Below are 17,276 nucleotides of genomic sequence, written 5' to 3' on the forward strand. Positions count from 1 at the left end.
GATGTAATAGTGCTAGACAACTGTGAAATATGTCATAAAAGACTACATGTTCAATAGAAATAGGCACTGTTGCTTTTTGCCAAGCTAAATCATCACCTTACACATACATCACACCAGTCTTGAAATCCCAAAGAATAACAAGTCAATTTACTTGAACGAAACTGTATATAAACAATAAAAAAAATGTATATCAAAAGTTTAAGAACATCTACTAATTCAAGGGTTTTTCTTTATTTTTACTATCATCTACATTGTAGAATGATAGTGAAGACATCAAAACTATGAAATAACACACATGGAATCATGTAGTAACCAAAAACAGTGTTAAACAAATCAAAATATATTTTATATTTAGATTCTTCAAAGTAGCCACCCTTTGCCTCGATGAGCTTTGCACTCTGGGCATTCTCTCAACCAGCTTCATGAGGTAGTCACCTGGAATGCTTTTCCAAAAGTCTTGAAGGAGTTCCCACATATGCTGAGCTTGTTGGTTGCTTTTCCTTCATTCTGAGGTCAAACTCATCACAAACAATCTCAATTGGGTTGAGTTCGGGTGATTGTGGAGGCCAGGTCATCTGATGCATTACTCCATCACTCACCTTCTTGGTCAAATAGCCCTTACACAGCCTGGAGGTGTGTTTTTGGGTCATTGTTCTGTTGAAAAACAAATGATAGTCCCACTAAGCGCAAACCAGATGGGATGGCGTATCACTGCAGAATTCAAGTTTCATCACTTGTCCGGGTGGCTGATCTCAGACAATTACGCAGGCGAAGAAGCCAGATGTGGAGGTCCTGGGCTAGCATGGTTACACATGGTCTGCGGTTGTGAGGCCAGATGGACGTACTGACAAATTCTCTTGAGACAACATTGAAGGTGACCTATGGTAGCGAAATGAACATTACATTCTCTGGCAACAGCTCTGGTGGACATTCCTGCAGTCAGCATACCAATTATACAACCCAGCACAAGGTGCTGCTGTTTAATAATCATCCAATTGAATCAACTTCTTGATATGCCACACCGGTCAGATGGATTATCTTGGCAAAGGAGAAATCACTAACAGGGATGTAAACACATTTGTGCACAACGTGTGAGAAATAGGCTTTTTGAGCATATGGAAAATGGGATCTTTTATTTCATTTAATGAAAAATGGGGGGGGGGGGGGGGGGACGGACACACAGCCCAACTTTCCCCTCATATTTTATTGTCTCTGGCTGGTGTCCAGCAGACTGTCTTCATGTTATCTGGTGGAGGAGCCACAGCGGTGACACTGCCTGCCCCTTCTGCCACGGACAGCTCGCTTGGCCTCCTCCAGGGCCTCCAGGCGCTGACTGGCCTCCCTCACCCTTGCTGCCAGGCTCTCCTTAAGTTCCAAGCCTTGATATAGCTGCTTAGACAGGGCATCTGCCTCCGACCACTCCTGGATAGGGATGTCGACACATCAAAACATTAATGACCAGAAGAAATCCACAGATTAATTAGTGTCAATACAAATAAATATTTATACAAATGTAAGATTCTATATTTTAGAAAATGTAATTTTTACCTTCCATTTACGCATTTTTCTGTAAGCATGGTAGCCAGCAGCAGCTATGACAAAGACTAGCAGCAGAGGTGAGAGGTATGGGGACAGGAGATCGATGTAGTAGAGTAGCCTTGGAGTTTTTTCATCAGCCTGGGCTCGGAAATATGCCAGGAGTTCGTCAGGGGAGATGTCAATGCCCACTGTTGCCCAGGCTGGGAGTTTGGAGAAAATAACCGAGGTCTCCTTAGGAGGGCTGGAAAAGGGCCACATAGAGAAAGCCATATCAAATATCAGACATTCCTGTGAAACATAGCATAGGTTTGGCAACAACTCAATAGAGTCTTGAAAACAAATCAGAATACTAGGTTATCAATGGAATCCTATTGGAATATTCTATGCAAATGTCAGTGAATAACAATTATGACATCACATCTCAGAACATCTTCAATGGATGTACCTCTTACACTGTAATATAAATGAAGGGCTCCAATTTCCAATGATAGAAAAAGTACAAGACCTTACCCATAAGTCCACTCCATCTCAAATGAGCCCAACCTAACTGGTCCACAGGAAGGGCAGGGTGAGGGCTAGCTTGAGGGAAGCTCCCCTACAGTCTGGTGACAGAAGCAACATATAAAACACAACTACTCTTATTAAATATAATCCTTTAAAATTGCACCAGTGATATTTTATTCCTGTTGTACACAATTTATTGTGTACAACAGGAATAAAATATCACTGGTGCAATATAAGGCACATCAGTAAAACAAATAGACACTGCCCTCCTGTGGATTTAATGTGTAAAGACCAATTTCCAGGCACTGTCTTTTGTTGTCGCTTGCCCAGCAGTTGACTAAATTGTAATCTTCAAAGGCATTGGGATCAGTGTAGTTATCAATTACCACAGTAGTAAAAGGTATTCATCATACAGAAAGCCAATGTCAGTTTAGAATTGCCCAATAAAAATATGCTTTGTTAAGAGAAAATAAAAGGAATTCTAGTCCCCCTTGCTTTCGTTAAGAAAGCTGCCTCTAGAGATTAAAGAATGTGACAGTGACAGCTGAAGCGATTATCACAACAGGGTGTAGCTAAGTGTGTCCCAAATGACACCCTATTCCTCATGTAGCGCACTGCGTTTGGGCCCTAGCGGCGGTTTGAAAGTAACGCACCATATAGGGAATTGTCCAAGTGACAGGTGTTGGGGGCTTAGGCCGATCTCCTTTATAGAAAAGCCTACTTTTGTCCATTTCATTCCGTACATTTACTCAAAGTAGATTAGTTTGTTAATGTGGCCAATTGGCTTTAATACTGTGACTTACCACTTCTTGGTCAATCAGGATGACTAGGCTACATCCTAAGTAAGGGGGCTAATAACTTCAAATCATTTGTCTTCTATCTAGACTTTACAACAATGCAATTATTTAGAAGCTTCATTACCCTAGTTTGAGGATGCAAGGATTGATGTGGTTGACACTGACAAAAATAATCAATTGAAATGTAGGCCTACATCACTCACGGTAGTATATTAGTAACAACAATAACAAGGAGCATGGCATGACTGTGGCTGGAAGCCCCCCCCCTTTGATTTTAGCAGCAGTTGTAGGTGAGGAGAGACAGTACTCAACTAGCTCACCCGGGCCTTTTGTAAGGAACACCGTTCAGGGTGAGTTCTTTCCTCACTCAAGCGATGCCGCTCTCGCTTCACCACCTGGGTAAGTTGGAATAAAAGGACAAAAGATAAACACAAATAATAATATAAATGAAACCAAAGGCATTTGCTCTTAGCATTTCTCTATGGAACAACAGCAGGGCTTGAAGGGTCATTGCTACAGCAGCAAAAGACAAAACGTACAGCAGCAGCACAGACATTACTTTCATAATTTGTGAATCATTTTTATCCTTTGGCGGTTCCCAGTCTGTAATAAGAAATTACTGAATAATTGGGCCTCATGGTGTTTGAGTGGAGGTGAGTTGCAACTGATCCAGTGCCTTCAGGGAAGGGGAATGTATTTGAATTCTCAGTTGTTCTGGTCTTCCTGTAGAGTCCAATGTAAATGATTGCGAGGTAAAAATTTCTGCATCGTTGTACAAAATGTACAACTATTGTGTTATTTTAATTTATTTGTATACCTTTGGAACCTTTACCAGATCATAAGAGGGTGGCATATCCTGGAAAATAAAGGGTTTATAATCCTTTTTTATTCAGTCATTCAAACATCATTTGTGCTCCGTCATCCAGTCTTTCGCTATTTGACCATTTCATTTGGAATCTTTATTTATTCTTTGAGCAAAAAGCTGACAAAATCTCGTTCCAAATGTGAAATTTGAGGTAGGTTTAGGAGTAGACTCAAATACTGAATGACACCATTGAATTTGAAGGTATCTGACAATTGAATAATGCTCAACTGAGTTTTATTGAAACGGAACAAACGTAAAAGTTATAAATACAAACATCAGAACAAACTGCAATGGCTTTTAAGGTAAGCCAAACCAAACTAACGGGCAAGTTCAAAGAAAACATAGGAAGTTATAATAATAATATCAGTTTTAAAAAACACAATTGATCTACCTCTAGAAATGCTTGACATACACTTAACATTACAAAATGTTCAATTTTTCTACTTCCTGTGGATTCTTTTCTCCATCACGGCAAAAAATGAATATGAAGCTCTAGCCATAAGCAATTATTTACAAGCAAGTCACTATGCCACTATTAGAATCCAGAAATAAGGGGAATACAGGTAGGGGAGGGAGGGGCTTGGACACAAACTTTCCTGCAAGGCAAGATCATGATTTTAATGTCCTCAGACTTTTGAAAATGAATTGTCCACATTTAAAATGCTCATTGTTGGCTTTAAAATAAACAAACAAAATGTTGGAAGGTAAAAGTGATGTGTGTTTTAAGACATTTGTCCCATGTAACCGTAAGAGTAAGAAATGATTCAGCAAAACGGTTACATTCACATCTTCAGGCCAAAATGCAATTCCAGCCAATCATGTGCCAATTCTGGGGGTGTCTGTCCATTTTTTTCTCTCAGTGAATTTTTTTTCCGCGAGGGATGAAGAATAAAAAGTCAATCAAAAAAATTGCGCCAATCTCCTTGTTTTCTCCCCCTGTACTTTTGTTTTTATTTTGCCAAATACCTTTTTTGATGCGTCTACTTCCACTGCTGCCCATAAGAATCCTGTGAAAACTCCAGGGTGTCATTACTGTAACCATAGTTACCGGAATAGTCGGCCCCTTGCTGCAGGGGCTGCTGGGCGATGGGCTGGGACCCCCAGTTCTGCTGGTTGATCTGCCGGCGCTTGGAGTCAGGCTGGTTGAAGACATCCGCCTTCCTCTTCCCGCCCACATTGCCCCCGCGGTTCCCCCTGGCTCCTCGGGTACCTCGGCCCCTCTGTGGTTGGAATGGTCCCCCACGGCCCCCTCCTCTGCCACCCCTGGGCCCGCCGATGGGTGGCCCCCTCTGGGTATAGCCCCCTCGGCCCCGTGTGGGTTGTGCTCCGCGGGTCCTGGGTGGGCCTCCCCTGCTGGGGCGGCTGCCACGGCCCCTCATGCTGTACACATCGTCGTAACCGTAGTACGGGTCCTCGTAACCGCCGCGGTAGTCATGATAGTCATAGCTGTAGTAGTCATCGTAGTAGTCCTCGTAGCTGTAGTAGTCTGGGGGGTAGGCGGCGTAGCCACCGCCCCCTCTGCCACCACGGCCCCTGCCCCTACCTGGTGGAGGCATGCGTGGCGGTGGGTAGTAGTAATAGTCATCATACCTGCAGAATACAAGAATAACACATAAGGTTCAACGTAATCCCATGACAGGAGATCTACTCAGATATTAGTCAGGCACAGTCTCTCTGTGACCTCACCCTGGGTTTCTGGTGGTCTGGCGCTGAGCCTGCCTCTCTTTCCTTTTCTTGTCAGGGGGCTTGGCCAGGACTATCTCAATCTCCTCTCCCCCCAGCTCCTTCCCATTCATTTCTGCCATTGCCTGAGGAAAGCAGAACATTTGTATCACACATACGAAGGTTAAAACAGTTTTATTTTTTTAAATGACAAAATAAGGACTGTTTTTACTAAGGGTAACCCACCTTCACAGCTGCGTCCCTGTCCTCAAAGTGAACAAAGGCATAGTCTTTGAGCTTCTTCACCCGCTCCAGCTTTCCAAACGCAGAGAAGGTCTTCTCCAGTAGCTCCTCTGTGACCGGGGTGGCTAACTTCCTGACAAACAGGACTTTCACCTGATGACACAAACATTACAGTTCAACTCCATATTAATCTCAGTTTATGCAGAGAGGTCATTGTAAAATGAGAGAGTGAGTGTGGGAGAGCGAGTGAACAAGACATGACTTACCTTCGCCATTACATCTGGGTCGGGCTCAGCGACCGGGTCAGCCCACTCCACAGTGACCGGGTTCCCCCACACCTTCACCTTTCCACTCATCAGGCGGCGGCGGGCCTGGGCTGCAGACTTGTGGTCCTCGTACTCCAGGAAACAGAAGCCACGGTTCTTCTTCTTGTCGTCCGGCTGGTGGTAGAGGATCACTTCCTGAAGCCCCTCTGGAGGAAGAGGGAGACTGGCGTCACATGACTGATATCTGACCAATGACAACCCACAGAACATAAAACAAATGTAAACCAAATTGGCGTGTCTGCACTTTCACTGACCTGTGACTTTGCCAAAGTCCTCCAATATGCTCTCTCTGGTCTTGTTCTTTGGGATTGATCCAACAAACAGGCGGTTGTTTGCGACAGATATGCACACTCCAAGGTATTTCCCAGACCGGATTTCATAGTTATCACACTGAAAACAAGAATCGAGGAAAGATGGCTTAAGAGCTGTCATTTTATTGCGAGGAACTGCAGTTCTCTTTTTTCTTCTTCTTTTTTCTCGTTTTGTCCTTGAGGAACTGCAGTTCCTCACAATAGAAATGACAGCTTTTAAAGCCGTCAACATTTATAAGCCATAAAATGTGCATTCTCCCTACTTCCACTTAAGCTGCAACCAGCTCTGCAGCTGCAATTAATGAGTATAGCAAAGTGTTCCGTTGTTATTAATTAGCAGCATGTCGTTTTTAGAGGAATATTACACTCTGGTCATCAGAATAATAACATGAATTGGTGCATTAGACAGAAATAGTGCAGTGTGACTTGAAAGACTGTCCCCTTTTCTCAGCAGAGGGAGGGAGAGCAGTCAGGTGAGAGGCAACCTCACCGCTGCTCGCCCCCCCCAGACTAGGGCAGGCCATCAGTATAGTAAAAAAAAAAAGTTACACAACAAATGATCTATTAGCAGTGTGATCATATGTCATTTTTTCTAATATAATTATAAAATGGTCTGAGAAGAACATTGGCAGCGCAATTCAAGCTTAGTCAATATGCAGTGATAATGTATTGGGCCTATAGCCTACTGCATAAATATCATCGCGGAAGAACTGTTTAATGAAAAATAAAATAATAATCTGAACGGTAGATCTCAGATTGCATTTTGACTCAGAAAGTGATCTGGACTCAGAAAAGGTTGGTACCACTGCCCTAGACTAAAAAAAAGCACACTCAATGGAGATTCTCTATTGAAAGTGATTTTTAGTCAAGGACTAGGCTTCATCTGTGTTTGGGAAACAAGCCGCTTGGTTCTTAGAAGGTGAAGTAAGACTTGACTGACTGCAGGGACTTACAAGTTTCACCGCCTCAGCTGCTGCATCTTTGCCGCAGAAGGTGATGAAGGCGTATCCCCGGTTCTGACCTGAAAGAGGGTCCATCATTAACCTCAGGTCCCAGATTGTTCCCGCCTTCTCAAACAGTGGCACCAGCTCGTCTTCATACAGATCTCTGGGGATCTTTCCCACAAACACCTGAAGGCAGAAAACAGAGCCTAGATCAGTGAGGGTTCCACAATGTAATCAGATCAGCTCATGATACTTCAGCAGGGGAAGTCTGCTGTAATGCTGCTATAAAAGTCTGTTGCCATTCTTGAGGCCAAAGTCTTACAAACGCATCTCTTATCAGTCAAAGAAAGGCTTTGCCACAATGTTATAAATGGTACATCTTTACCTCCGTTCCAATCCCAGGCTGTGCTCCCTGGAACACTTCCTCTGGTGGGGGCCCTCCATATTTCCTCTGTCCCGTGGTGACGTCCAAGGTGTATCCTGTCCGCTCCAACAGAGCCTGGGGAACATGTAGACGTCAGCATAACCAATACACAACATGAGCGGGAAAACAAAGTTTGAGGGCGAACTTTCAACCACAGGATTGTCATCATGGTTTCCAATTTTCAACATAAGACAAACCTTATCAAATCTTCACCGTTATATCCTAAATCAGGAAAAAAAATTGGGTTGACAGCACCTCCTATGGGATAATTAGTCCATCTACAGCTATCCCATCTGGTCTCCCATCCAGGGTTAACCGAGCACAGCCATGCTTAGCTTTGATATTTGTCACCGACTACTACCAATGTGCTAGGGTGAGAAAGATTTCTTACCAAAATATATTAATTGTTGCCATCGAAGCCATTTCAAAAAAGGGTAGGTTTAACAGGGGAAATGTAAGCATACTTTATATAAGTCACATATCATAAATTACACTATTTAGGCCTGTATAGCATTTGGGAAGTCATCAATAGCTATTGTGCTACAACTTTAGACACTATTAGAACATTTTCGAAAATACTCTTCAAAACTTTAAATTTGTCTTAATGTTTTTATGGATATTTCAGATATTAGGATCAGGCTTTTGGTCGTTTGATTCACAACAGCAAGGAGGGATTCTTCCCCCCAGCCAAGCATGCATCATTTCTGTCTTATAATGGATGGTCAACTAAGGTTTGTTCAAATTTCTCATTAGAATTGTATATCTCGCTATTGTGTTTTCTCGCACTCAAAAACAACTTAAAACTTTAAGATAATGCATGCTAAATTTATCCTACCGCGCTAAACTGGAACTGGGTTAATAGGCCACGTCCCAATACAAAATGGAGATAAGAAATATACACAATTTGAGCTTTTACAACAAGACAATGGAGTGGCCACTATAAAATGTAATTTACCTATTGGCCCAGAATATCCAACATTCAAGAGAGAAAAAAACTAGTTTGCACTGCTTTGGTAATACTCTTAGCTCTACCTACATTGTTCTCTTGCTTTGTGTAAATACATATGAGATATTCCTACTTGCTATAACCTATACGTAATTTACTCAGAATGTCAACCATGCATTGCCCTGCCTGATCCAATTCTGTTCGGGGTAATAGTTTGAACAGTGATTTTTTACCTGTCCATTCTGAATTTAAAATGATATACACACACACTCTGGTTGTCCAACCATTTACTTATTTCCTTGCAAGCCGTAATGTTGAGCCCTGATTCACATCTCTAACTAAATAAATAAAAAAATTAAAAGAGACAACAAAACAAAAGACAGTGGCTCAAGAATTAAACATCTTTAAAAATGTTGATATTTGGTTGCGTGGTCAATGGTGCTGAGAGATATTTTCCATTTAACTAATTGACTGATGTCAGTTCACTTATTTGAATTAGATTTATTTTGCCCAATGCGCATTTTCCCACCGTAGTTTTTCTAGAGATAAAATCAGATGTAGCCCTAACTGTGATATGTAGTAGGGAGTTTCCAACAGGCCAATATTCAACATAATTACCACTTATCTGTGCTAAACTAACTACAATGACCATAATCTATTGCACGCCTACTTGTCTGGAGACCGAGAAGAGAGAATGCGTGATCGAGAGGGATGAAGTAGTTGCATCGCTAGGTAGCTCTACTGGAAAACACATGACTTAAGTGATTGATAGTTGGTAGGGCTGACTCCATTTAGTCGACAGGCTGTTGGGAGACTAAGATCATTTTAGTCGAGCAGTCGCAAATAAATAAATTATGGCACAGGAGACGCTGGTCTGATTCACTCCTGTCTCAGTGGACTAATCCATTGTGGGGACTACACACCAACAGTAAATTTACCGTTAATTAATTTAATTTCTAATTTACAACATTTGTTTGGTAACGGTAATTTATGTTAATGCATTCAATATATTATTAGTCTTTTACAGTTCTCATTGTCAGTGTGGACAAGTTGTTTGTGGCACACAACCTAGGCTACACTTGTGAGGAATACGTTTATTCCATTCCATTTACAAGTTGTCAATTTATTATTGATTTTTATTTGTAACGCTCCTGCCAATGTCGAGTAACCTGATTATGCAGGCTACCTGGCCTGCTCACAAATGTAGGGCCATAAATGTGCAGATCTGAAAGTATTTCTGATTGAGACGCTCCACAGTGGTGGCAAGTTAAGACAAAGTAATTCCCTTCACCTGAAAACAGCAAGTGAGAAGTCTGTTTTTACATCCATTGAGAATGACAATAGTTCCTAAAAAACTTTGTTCTGATTCCGTGGAAATGTCAAAAATAGGCATACCAGATTACTTCCTATCCCTCGCGCAAATAGCCTACAGCTGTGTCTGTCCAGAGCTCACTTGCGCTGGAAACTGAGGGACCAGACTATTTTACACAACGTTGCAAGTTTGCTAGCATGAGCTTCAGAACGGACCAAGTTGATACAATGTTTCCTAGACCCTTGCATACAGGCCATGCATAGCCAATTTGATTTAGAGGGTATTTAAAGGGAACACTTAAATAACACAATGTAACTCCAAGTCAATCACACTTCTGTGAAATCAAACTGTCCACTTAGGAAGCAACACTGACTGACAATAAATTTCACATGCTGTTGTGCAAATGGAATAGACAACAGATGGCAATTCGCAAGACACCCCCAATAAAGGAGTGGTTCTGCAGGTAGGAACCACAGACCACTTCTCAGTTCCTATGCTTACCACTTATGACTGATGTTTTGGTCATTTCTGAATGCTTGGCGGTGCTTTCACTCCAGTGGTAGCATGAGACGGAGTCTACAACCCACACAAGTGGCTCAGGTAGTGCAGCTCATCCAGGATGGGACATCAATGCGAGCTGTGGCAAGAAGGTTTGCTGTGTCTGTCAGTGTAGTGTCCAGAGCATGGAGGCGCTACCAGGAGACAGGCCAGCACATCAGGAGACGTGGAGGAGGCCGTAGGAGGGCAACAACCCAGCAGCAGGACCGCTACCTCCGCCTTTGTGCAAAGAGGAGCACTTGCAAAATGACCTCCAGCAGGCCACAAATGTGCATGTGTCTGCTCAAACAGTCAGAAACAGACTCCATGAGGGTGGTATGAGGGCCCGACGTCCATAGGTGGAGGTTGTGCTTACAGCCCAACACCGTGCAGGACGTTTGGCATTTGCCAGAGAACACAAAGATTGGCAAATTCGCCACTGGCGTCCTGTGCTCTTCACAGATGAAAGCAGGTTCACACTGAGCACGTGACAGAGGTGACAGTCTTGAGACGCCGTGGAGAACGTTCTGCTCCCTGCAACATCCTCCAGCATGACCGGTTTGGCGGTGGGTCAGTCATGGTGTGGGGTGGCATTTCTTTGGGAGGGCCGCACAGCCCTCCATGTGCTCACCTGAGGTAGCCTGACTGCCATTAGGTACCGAGATGAGATCCTCAGACCCCTTGTGAGACCATATGCTGGTGCGGTTGGCCCCGGGTTCCTCCTAATGCAAGACAATGCTAGACCTCATGTGGCTGGAGTGTGTCAGCAGTTCCTGCAAGAGGAAGGCATTGATGCTATGGACTGGCCCGCCCATTCCTCAGACCTGAATCCAGTTGAGCACATCTTGGACATCATGTCTCGCTCCATCCACCAACAGACTGTCCAGGAGTTGGCGGATGCTTTAGTGAAGGTCTGGGAGGAGATCCTTCTGGAGACCACCCGCCACCTCATCAGGAGCATGCCCAGGCGTTGTAGGGAGGTCATACAGGCACGTGGAGGCCACACACACTCCTGTTTTAAGGACATTACATCAAAGTTGGATCAGCCTGTAGTGTTGTTTTCCACTTTAATTTTGAGTGTGACTCCAAATCCAGACCTCCATGGGTTGCTAAATCTCCATTGATAATTTGTGTGATTTTGTTGTCAGCACATTCAACTATGTAAAGAAAAAAGTATTTAATAAGAATATTTCATTCATTCAGATCTAGGATGTTTTATTTGAGCAGTATATATATATATATATATATATATATATATATGGTCTACACACAGTGTCACATGACCCCTCCTGTCTTAGCCTCCAGTATTTATGCTGCATTAGTCTGTGTGATGCAGGGCTAGGGCCAGTCTGTTATATCTGGAACATTTCTCATGTCTGATGCAGTGGCCTGTGTGAATTTAAGTACACCCTCTCTAATTCTCTCTCTCCTTCTTTTTCTCTCCCTCTGAGGACCTGAGCCCTAGGACCATGCCTCAGGACTACCTACACCTGCTTGCCGAACATCTCATTCCAAAATCATGAGTATTAATATGGAGTTGCCCACCACCCTTTGCTGCTATAACAGACTTCACTGTTCTGGGAAGGCATTCCACTAGACATTGGAACATTGTTGCAGAGACTTGCTTTCATTCATCCACAAGAGCATTAGTAAGATCGGGCACGGATATTGGGCGATTAGTCTGGCTCGCAGCCGGCGTTCCAATTCATCCAAAAGGTTTTCGATGGGGTTGAGGTCAGAGCTTTGTCCAGGGCAGTCAAGTTCTTCCACAATGATCTCTGCAAACCATTTCTGTATGGACCTCGCTGTGTGTTCAGGGGCATTGTCATGTTGAAACAGGAAAAGACTTTCCCCAAACTGTTGCCACAAAGTTGGAAGCACAGAATCGTCTAGAACGTCCAATGGCGGCGAACTATACGCCACTGCAGCCACAGTTCATGTGCTGATGTTGCTTCCAGAAGCAGTTTGGAACTCGGTATTGAGTGTGGCAATCGAGGGAAGGCAAAACGTTTTTTTTTTTTTTACATGCTTCAGCACTCAGTGGTCCTGTTCTGTGAGCTTGTGTGGTCTACCACTTCGCTGCTGAGCCGTTGTTGCTCCTAAACATTTCCACTTCACATTAACAGCACTTCCAGTTGACCGGGGCAGCTCTAGCAAGGTAGACATTTTGTTGGAAAGGTGACAGTGGCACATTAAAAGTCACTGAGCATTTCAGTAAGGCCATTCTACTGCCAATGTTTGTCTATGGAGACTACCGTGTGCTCGATTTTATATACCCGTCAGCAACGGGTGTGGCTAAAATAGCAGAATCCACTAATTTGAAGTGATCTCCAAATACTTATGTATATATAGTGTATCTGCTGTTGTAAATGTCAGACTTCACTGTGAGGCACATCTGTCTAGGTTGAACATTGGAGATTTTACTGTAGTTTGTTTAGCTGATATTGTCTATGGTATTGTGAGTAGCTACATTTGCTTGCTACCTACCTAGCCAGCAAGCATTGTCGATTTTGTCGTCAACTTGAGCTGCAATAGATCCCAACAACAGTTTTTCATGTTGCTACCAACCTTATTATAAACACCAAAATGAAACATTTGATCACAAAAAAAATATTGTTTCCAGTGTTATTTAACACTGTAAATTAAAGGAATCAGTGATTTTCAGGTTTATTTTTCATTAAAGTTTCATTTGTGTCTTTCACTTTTGTACACCAGCTTCAAACAGCTGAAAATACTACATTTTTGGTTACGTAAAGTATATTTCACAGCGGTTTAGATTATTCTCTACACTATACTTTGTTTTGTCTAACTGAAATTAGGTATTAGAATTTCAGCAACCAGTAAATGGCAGAGCCATTAAGAATTGTTGTGCATTAACAAGCATATTTATCTCGAATAGAAAACTACAAGCCGACTAAGTAAATATGTAAACTATTCTACTAAACTATTCGATTTTGTATTAACATTACATGGCAAAAATAGTCGCACAGGGCAGGGTTTCACAAAAGCATCGTAGTACTAAGATCATCTTCGTCCATTTAGTTTCAATGGAATTAAGATGTTAGTGCTACAACGCTTTTGGGAAATGACTGTTCCAGCAGCTACAGTGGCCCCATGTGGTAAAGCATGGCGCTTCCAACACCAGGGTTGTGGGTTCAATTCCCACAGGGGACCAGTAAAAAAATAAAAACAGTATGCACTCACTACTTACTGTAAATCGCTCTGGATAATAGCATCTGCTAAATTACTAAAATGCAAAAGTACACTAGGCTACACACCGCTGTTTGAGTTGAGTGCTGAGCATTATAAACAATTGAAATCCCTTTATCTGAACATCAGTGTCAGCAACAATCATGCATGGCCGGTCAGTGCATACAGCGTAACCGAGAATTTGTTTTTATGAAATATTTGGGAATTTATTTAGCACAAAACAGACACACTTCCGTTGGTCTATTAGGCCATGTCATCGCCAAACCTGCAATAAAAGTCTCTGGGGAGCTGGTCTATACTGATCTAAAAAAATTCTCTCTCCAAAATCCAAATGACTGTGTATGCACAGGAGTTACACGGCAGGTTATATTTAAGCAAATGAAACAACTTTCTAACCGTTGAATTTTACCTTGATCTTGGACTCATCGGGACCCTTGGTGGATTCTTGTACTTTACTTCCCTGCTTTTCCCTCTGTCTGTACGTCTTCATGACTCCACAAAGGAAAGCACTTTTGTTCTAGAAAGCAAACCACGGGACAGATGATTAATGTATTGGTGTTATGAGCAGAGGGAAATGTATAGCCCCCTCCATGTCAACTTCTGACTAATGCGTCATCATCCAAATTGACTTGTATTCATTCCTCTCCCCCTGTAACTCACCTGCACATGGGACAGGTCACTTTCTTTGAACTGCAACAGTACAGACAGCGCTCCCTCTTCATTGAACTCCCGCAGAGCATCAATGGCCCTCTCATCCAGGTCAGCGTACGCCACCAAGCCTGAGGGTACAAGACAGATTCCTAACATTACAACCTGGCCTTTCTCCACTTCATGGAACCTCAAGCAATATAATCACGCTTCTTTGGAAAACGGATTAGACTCAGCCATCGTATGACCGATTCCCCACCAGTTGAGAATACGTTGTCGAGACTCTCGGCCACTTTCTGAGGCAGTCCAGCGTCGATGAGCGTCTGGTAGTTCTCTGTGTGCTCGCCTTCGGCAGTGACTTCCATAGGCTCCTCTTCCTCCCTCACCAGGGCAGAAGTACCATTCACCTCAGCGGCAGCAGCCATTCTCTTGAGAGAAAGGGGAAAACACCAGATAAGACAAAAACAAGATTTCAGTAAGAATGTTCCACATTAGAACATATATTTCAGGTGCCCTTTACAGATCAAGACTAACAACTTGTATGGTACATAAACTTTCCCTTTCATAAAATATATTGGGCACATTTTTTCCTATTGCAATAGTAACTTCATGTAATCTTGCGAAACCTCTGCAAGTATTGTAAATAGATCAACTAGCTAGTTCAGATTGGCTAAGATACTATAACTACACTAGAAAATCTGAACCATTCATTTTAATGCAGACAACCACGATGTCTGAAAAATGAAATACCTGGGGACAAGTGAACAGTAAGGTTATATTGGGAGCAAGCTAGTTAGTGAACTCCAACAGACAGTAAACAAAAACAATGACTATGCTAGCTAGCAAACATGTTTTTGTTGAAGCAAGCTTATTTGGTGGTGTGTATTTCTTGGTTAAACATCGTCCCGCCCCCTTCCAATAATAGCAAGCTCAATTACTGCAGCTAGCTTACAGTACATAACTAGATTTAGTTAGCTACATTGTTAGACGAATTCGACTGAATTCACAATTTGGAACATTTACACCAAGCAAAATAAGCGTTTAGCGTTAGAAATACGAAAATGTAAATCAAAATAACGTTAAGGTTCATACGCTTTGCCAAGAAAATAGAAAACAGGGCTAGCTTAGGCCTTGTTAGCATGCTGGACACCTTTCAGCATTCAAACAAACCACCCGCCAAAAGAGGTGAAAATGAATAATTAGTAAACGCTTACCTATCTTTTCTAGAAATATAACAGTATCGTTAAATGTATTATTCAACAATGAACCAAAATAGATATGCACTATGGTCAATATCAATAATATGTTTGAGTCTACCCACGAGACAGTTTTCGAGACGGCCCAGTCGCTCGCACACCACTCGGCGACGAAGGAGTACGCCCCCACCTAACTACGTAGGGCCTCACAATCTTAACCAATCGAAGTGGTTAATCGCAGATTGACATTACTTTCCACCAATAAAAGTCCCATATTTCCAGACAAAACGCCTAGGTATTGTACATCAATGACTGTATCTATACACTCAACATAAGCACATATTTGGATTTCGATACTGCACAATGCTGTGATTGAATTACAGTATAAACGTACTGAACGGAATGTGACAAATTCTGTGCAGTTTTTGGTAAGAGGTCTTGGAAATCGATGGAAATCAGATATGTGGAAGAGATGGGATTATTGTTATCATTGTTAGAACAGGTTCGGATTTGAGATTGGGTTGCCTGCCACAGATAAATGTGTGCAGCTCACGCTTTCAGAATATTGCACACCTGAAATCAAATACTCATCTGTCATAATAAATGTGCCTGATTCCAAGATGAACATTCTACAGGGGTATTTAAAGTAATCACAAAAAACTCCCAATCAGAAAACAACTTTAGTGCTTTATGAATGCTTTGAATGTGACTCACATACAACCTCTTACAACAACTGCCTACGAGCATTTCATATTATTCTGTATATAAATCAGAGACACTCCATTTAGATACGTTTCGTATGGTATGTATTCATTTGTGGATGTCCATCACCCATTTCGTATGATATGTTACGAATTTGCAAAACGTACAATGTAGCAAATTAGCTAAATTGACAATACGTTACGAATTTTAAAAATGTTAAAAATGTTACAAATATGCGACACGTATGATATCCAGGCTGTATCACATCCACCCGTGATTGGTAGTCCCATAGGGCGGCGCACAACTGGCCCAGCGTCATCCAGGTTTGGCCGGGGTAAGCCGTCATTAGCTAGCTGGCTAACTTTAGCTAAGGGTTAGGGGTTAAGGTTAAGTTTAGGAGTTATGTTTAAGGGTTAAGGTTAGAGGAAGCGGTCACTAACATGCAAGTAGTTGCAAAGTAGCTTAAATGTAGTAAGCAGTTGAAAAATTGCTAATGAGCTAAAATGCAAAAGTTGTGATAAGATTCAAACTCACGAACTTCGGGTTGCTAGACGTTCGTTTTATACAAAACACCAGTGGCGATTTTAGCATGTAAGTCTTTGTGGGACAAACATTTTTGGGGGGGGTGCATGCCAGCAAAGCCACAACACAACAATAAAAAAATACATTAATTGCACTATAACGGTGACAAACAGTGCCCGCAAACTGTTAGGGCCTACGTAAAGCTGTCCTAACAGCTACACCTGGCTATCTATCTTATCTGGCAGCAAAACAGTTAATTCACCTTAATTTCCTGCCTTAAAAAAAACAGCTGATATGGCTGACTTGCTTAAACAAATGTTCTTTCAACTGACAATTGATATGTACAAACTGGAATACCGGGACGACAAGCAGATAAGAGGCAATCCAACAGAAACAGAACACTAGGCAAAATTAACGGGAAAATAGACAAAATTATTAGGGTAAGGCACATGGGTTACTAACAGCGTACTACACAACATAGTATTACTTTCTTAGCTACAGTATACATATCTTTCTGGCATATTACATAATTTATGCAACAGCTTGTGGACTCAGCTTGTGCTGTGCTCACTTGATCAGGAAGGTGGC

General features: G+C 42.2%; 1 protein-coding gene across 6 annotated transcripts; it reads right to left on the reverse strand.

Annotated features, from left to right (window-relative positions):
* Positions 1-215: 215 nt before the first annotated feature.
* Positions 216-15,688, reverse strand: LOC109903750 (heterogeneous nuclear ribonucleoprotein R). 6 transcript variants are annotated; one of them, XM_020500653.2, is made up of 15 exons: positions 15,586-15,688; positions 14,528-14,696; positions 14,281-14,399; positions 14,030-14,137; positions 7,577-7,690; positions 7,201-7,377; positions 6,191-6,326; positions 5,877-6,082; positions 5,614-5,763; positions 5,392-5,513; positions 4,754-5,295; positions 3,161-3,235; positions 2,050-2,141; positions 1,549-1,780; positions 216-1,422 (listed from the first exon to the last, which is right to left on the reverse strand). In XM_020500653.2, the coding sequence occupies exons 2-12, from the start codon at positions 14,691-14,693 to the stop codon at positions 3,204-3,206; spliced, it is 1,872 nt and encodes a 623-aa protein (XP_020356242.2). In that variant the 5' UTR covers positions 14,694-14,696; positions 15,586-15,688; the 3' UTR covers positions 216-1,422; positions 1,549-1,780; positions 2,050-2,141; positions 3,161-3,203. The 6 variants fall into 6 exon arrangements, with proteins under 6 accessions (XP_020356242.2, XP_031644378.1, XP_031644377.1 ...); XM_031788518.1 differs by having other exon boundaries at positions 15,590-15,657; XM_031788517.1 differs by having other exon boundaries at positions 15,483-15,637.
* Between the last annotated feature and the right edge of the window lie 1,588 nt (positions 15,689-17,276).

This window comes from Oncorhynchus kisutch, linkage group LG14 (assembly GCF_002021735.2).
Source record: "Oncorhynchus kisutch isolate 150728-3 linkage group LG14, Okis_V2, whole genome shotgun sequence".
Taxonomy (NCBI): domain Eukaryota; kingdom Metazoa; phylum Chordata; class Actinopteri; order Salmoniformes; family Salmonidae; genus Oncorhynchus; species Oncorhynchus kisutch.

What these genes read in the sequence shown, in the direction of transcription:
- LOC109903750 (XM_020500654.2), bottom strand. Translation starts at nt 14,693, where the DNA reads ATGGCTGCTGCCGCTGAGGTGAATGGTACTTCTGCCCTGGTGAGGGAG. An exon ending in ACCCAGATGTAATGGCGAAG is followed by an intron (nt 5,764 to 5,876) that starts GTAAGTCATGTC and finishes TTGTGTCATCAG; the next exon opens with GTGAAAGTCCTGTTTGTCAG. An exon ending in ACAGGGACGCAGCTGTGAAG is followed by an intron (nt 5,514 to 5,613) that starts GTGGGTTACCCT and finishes TGCTTTCCTCAG; the next exon opens with GCAATGGCAGAAATGAATGG.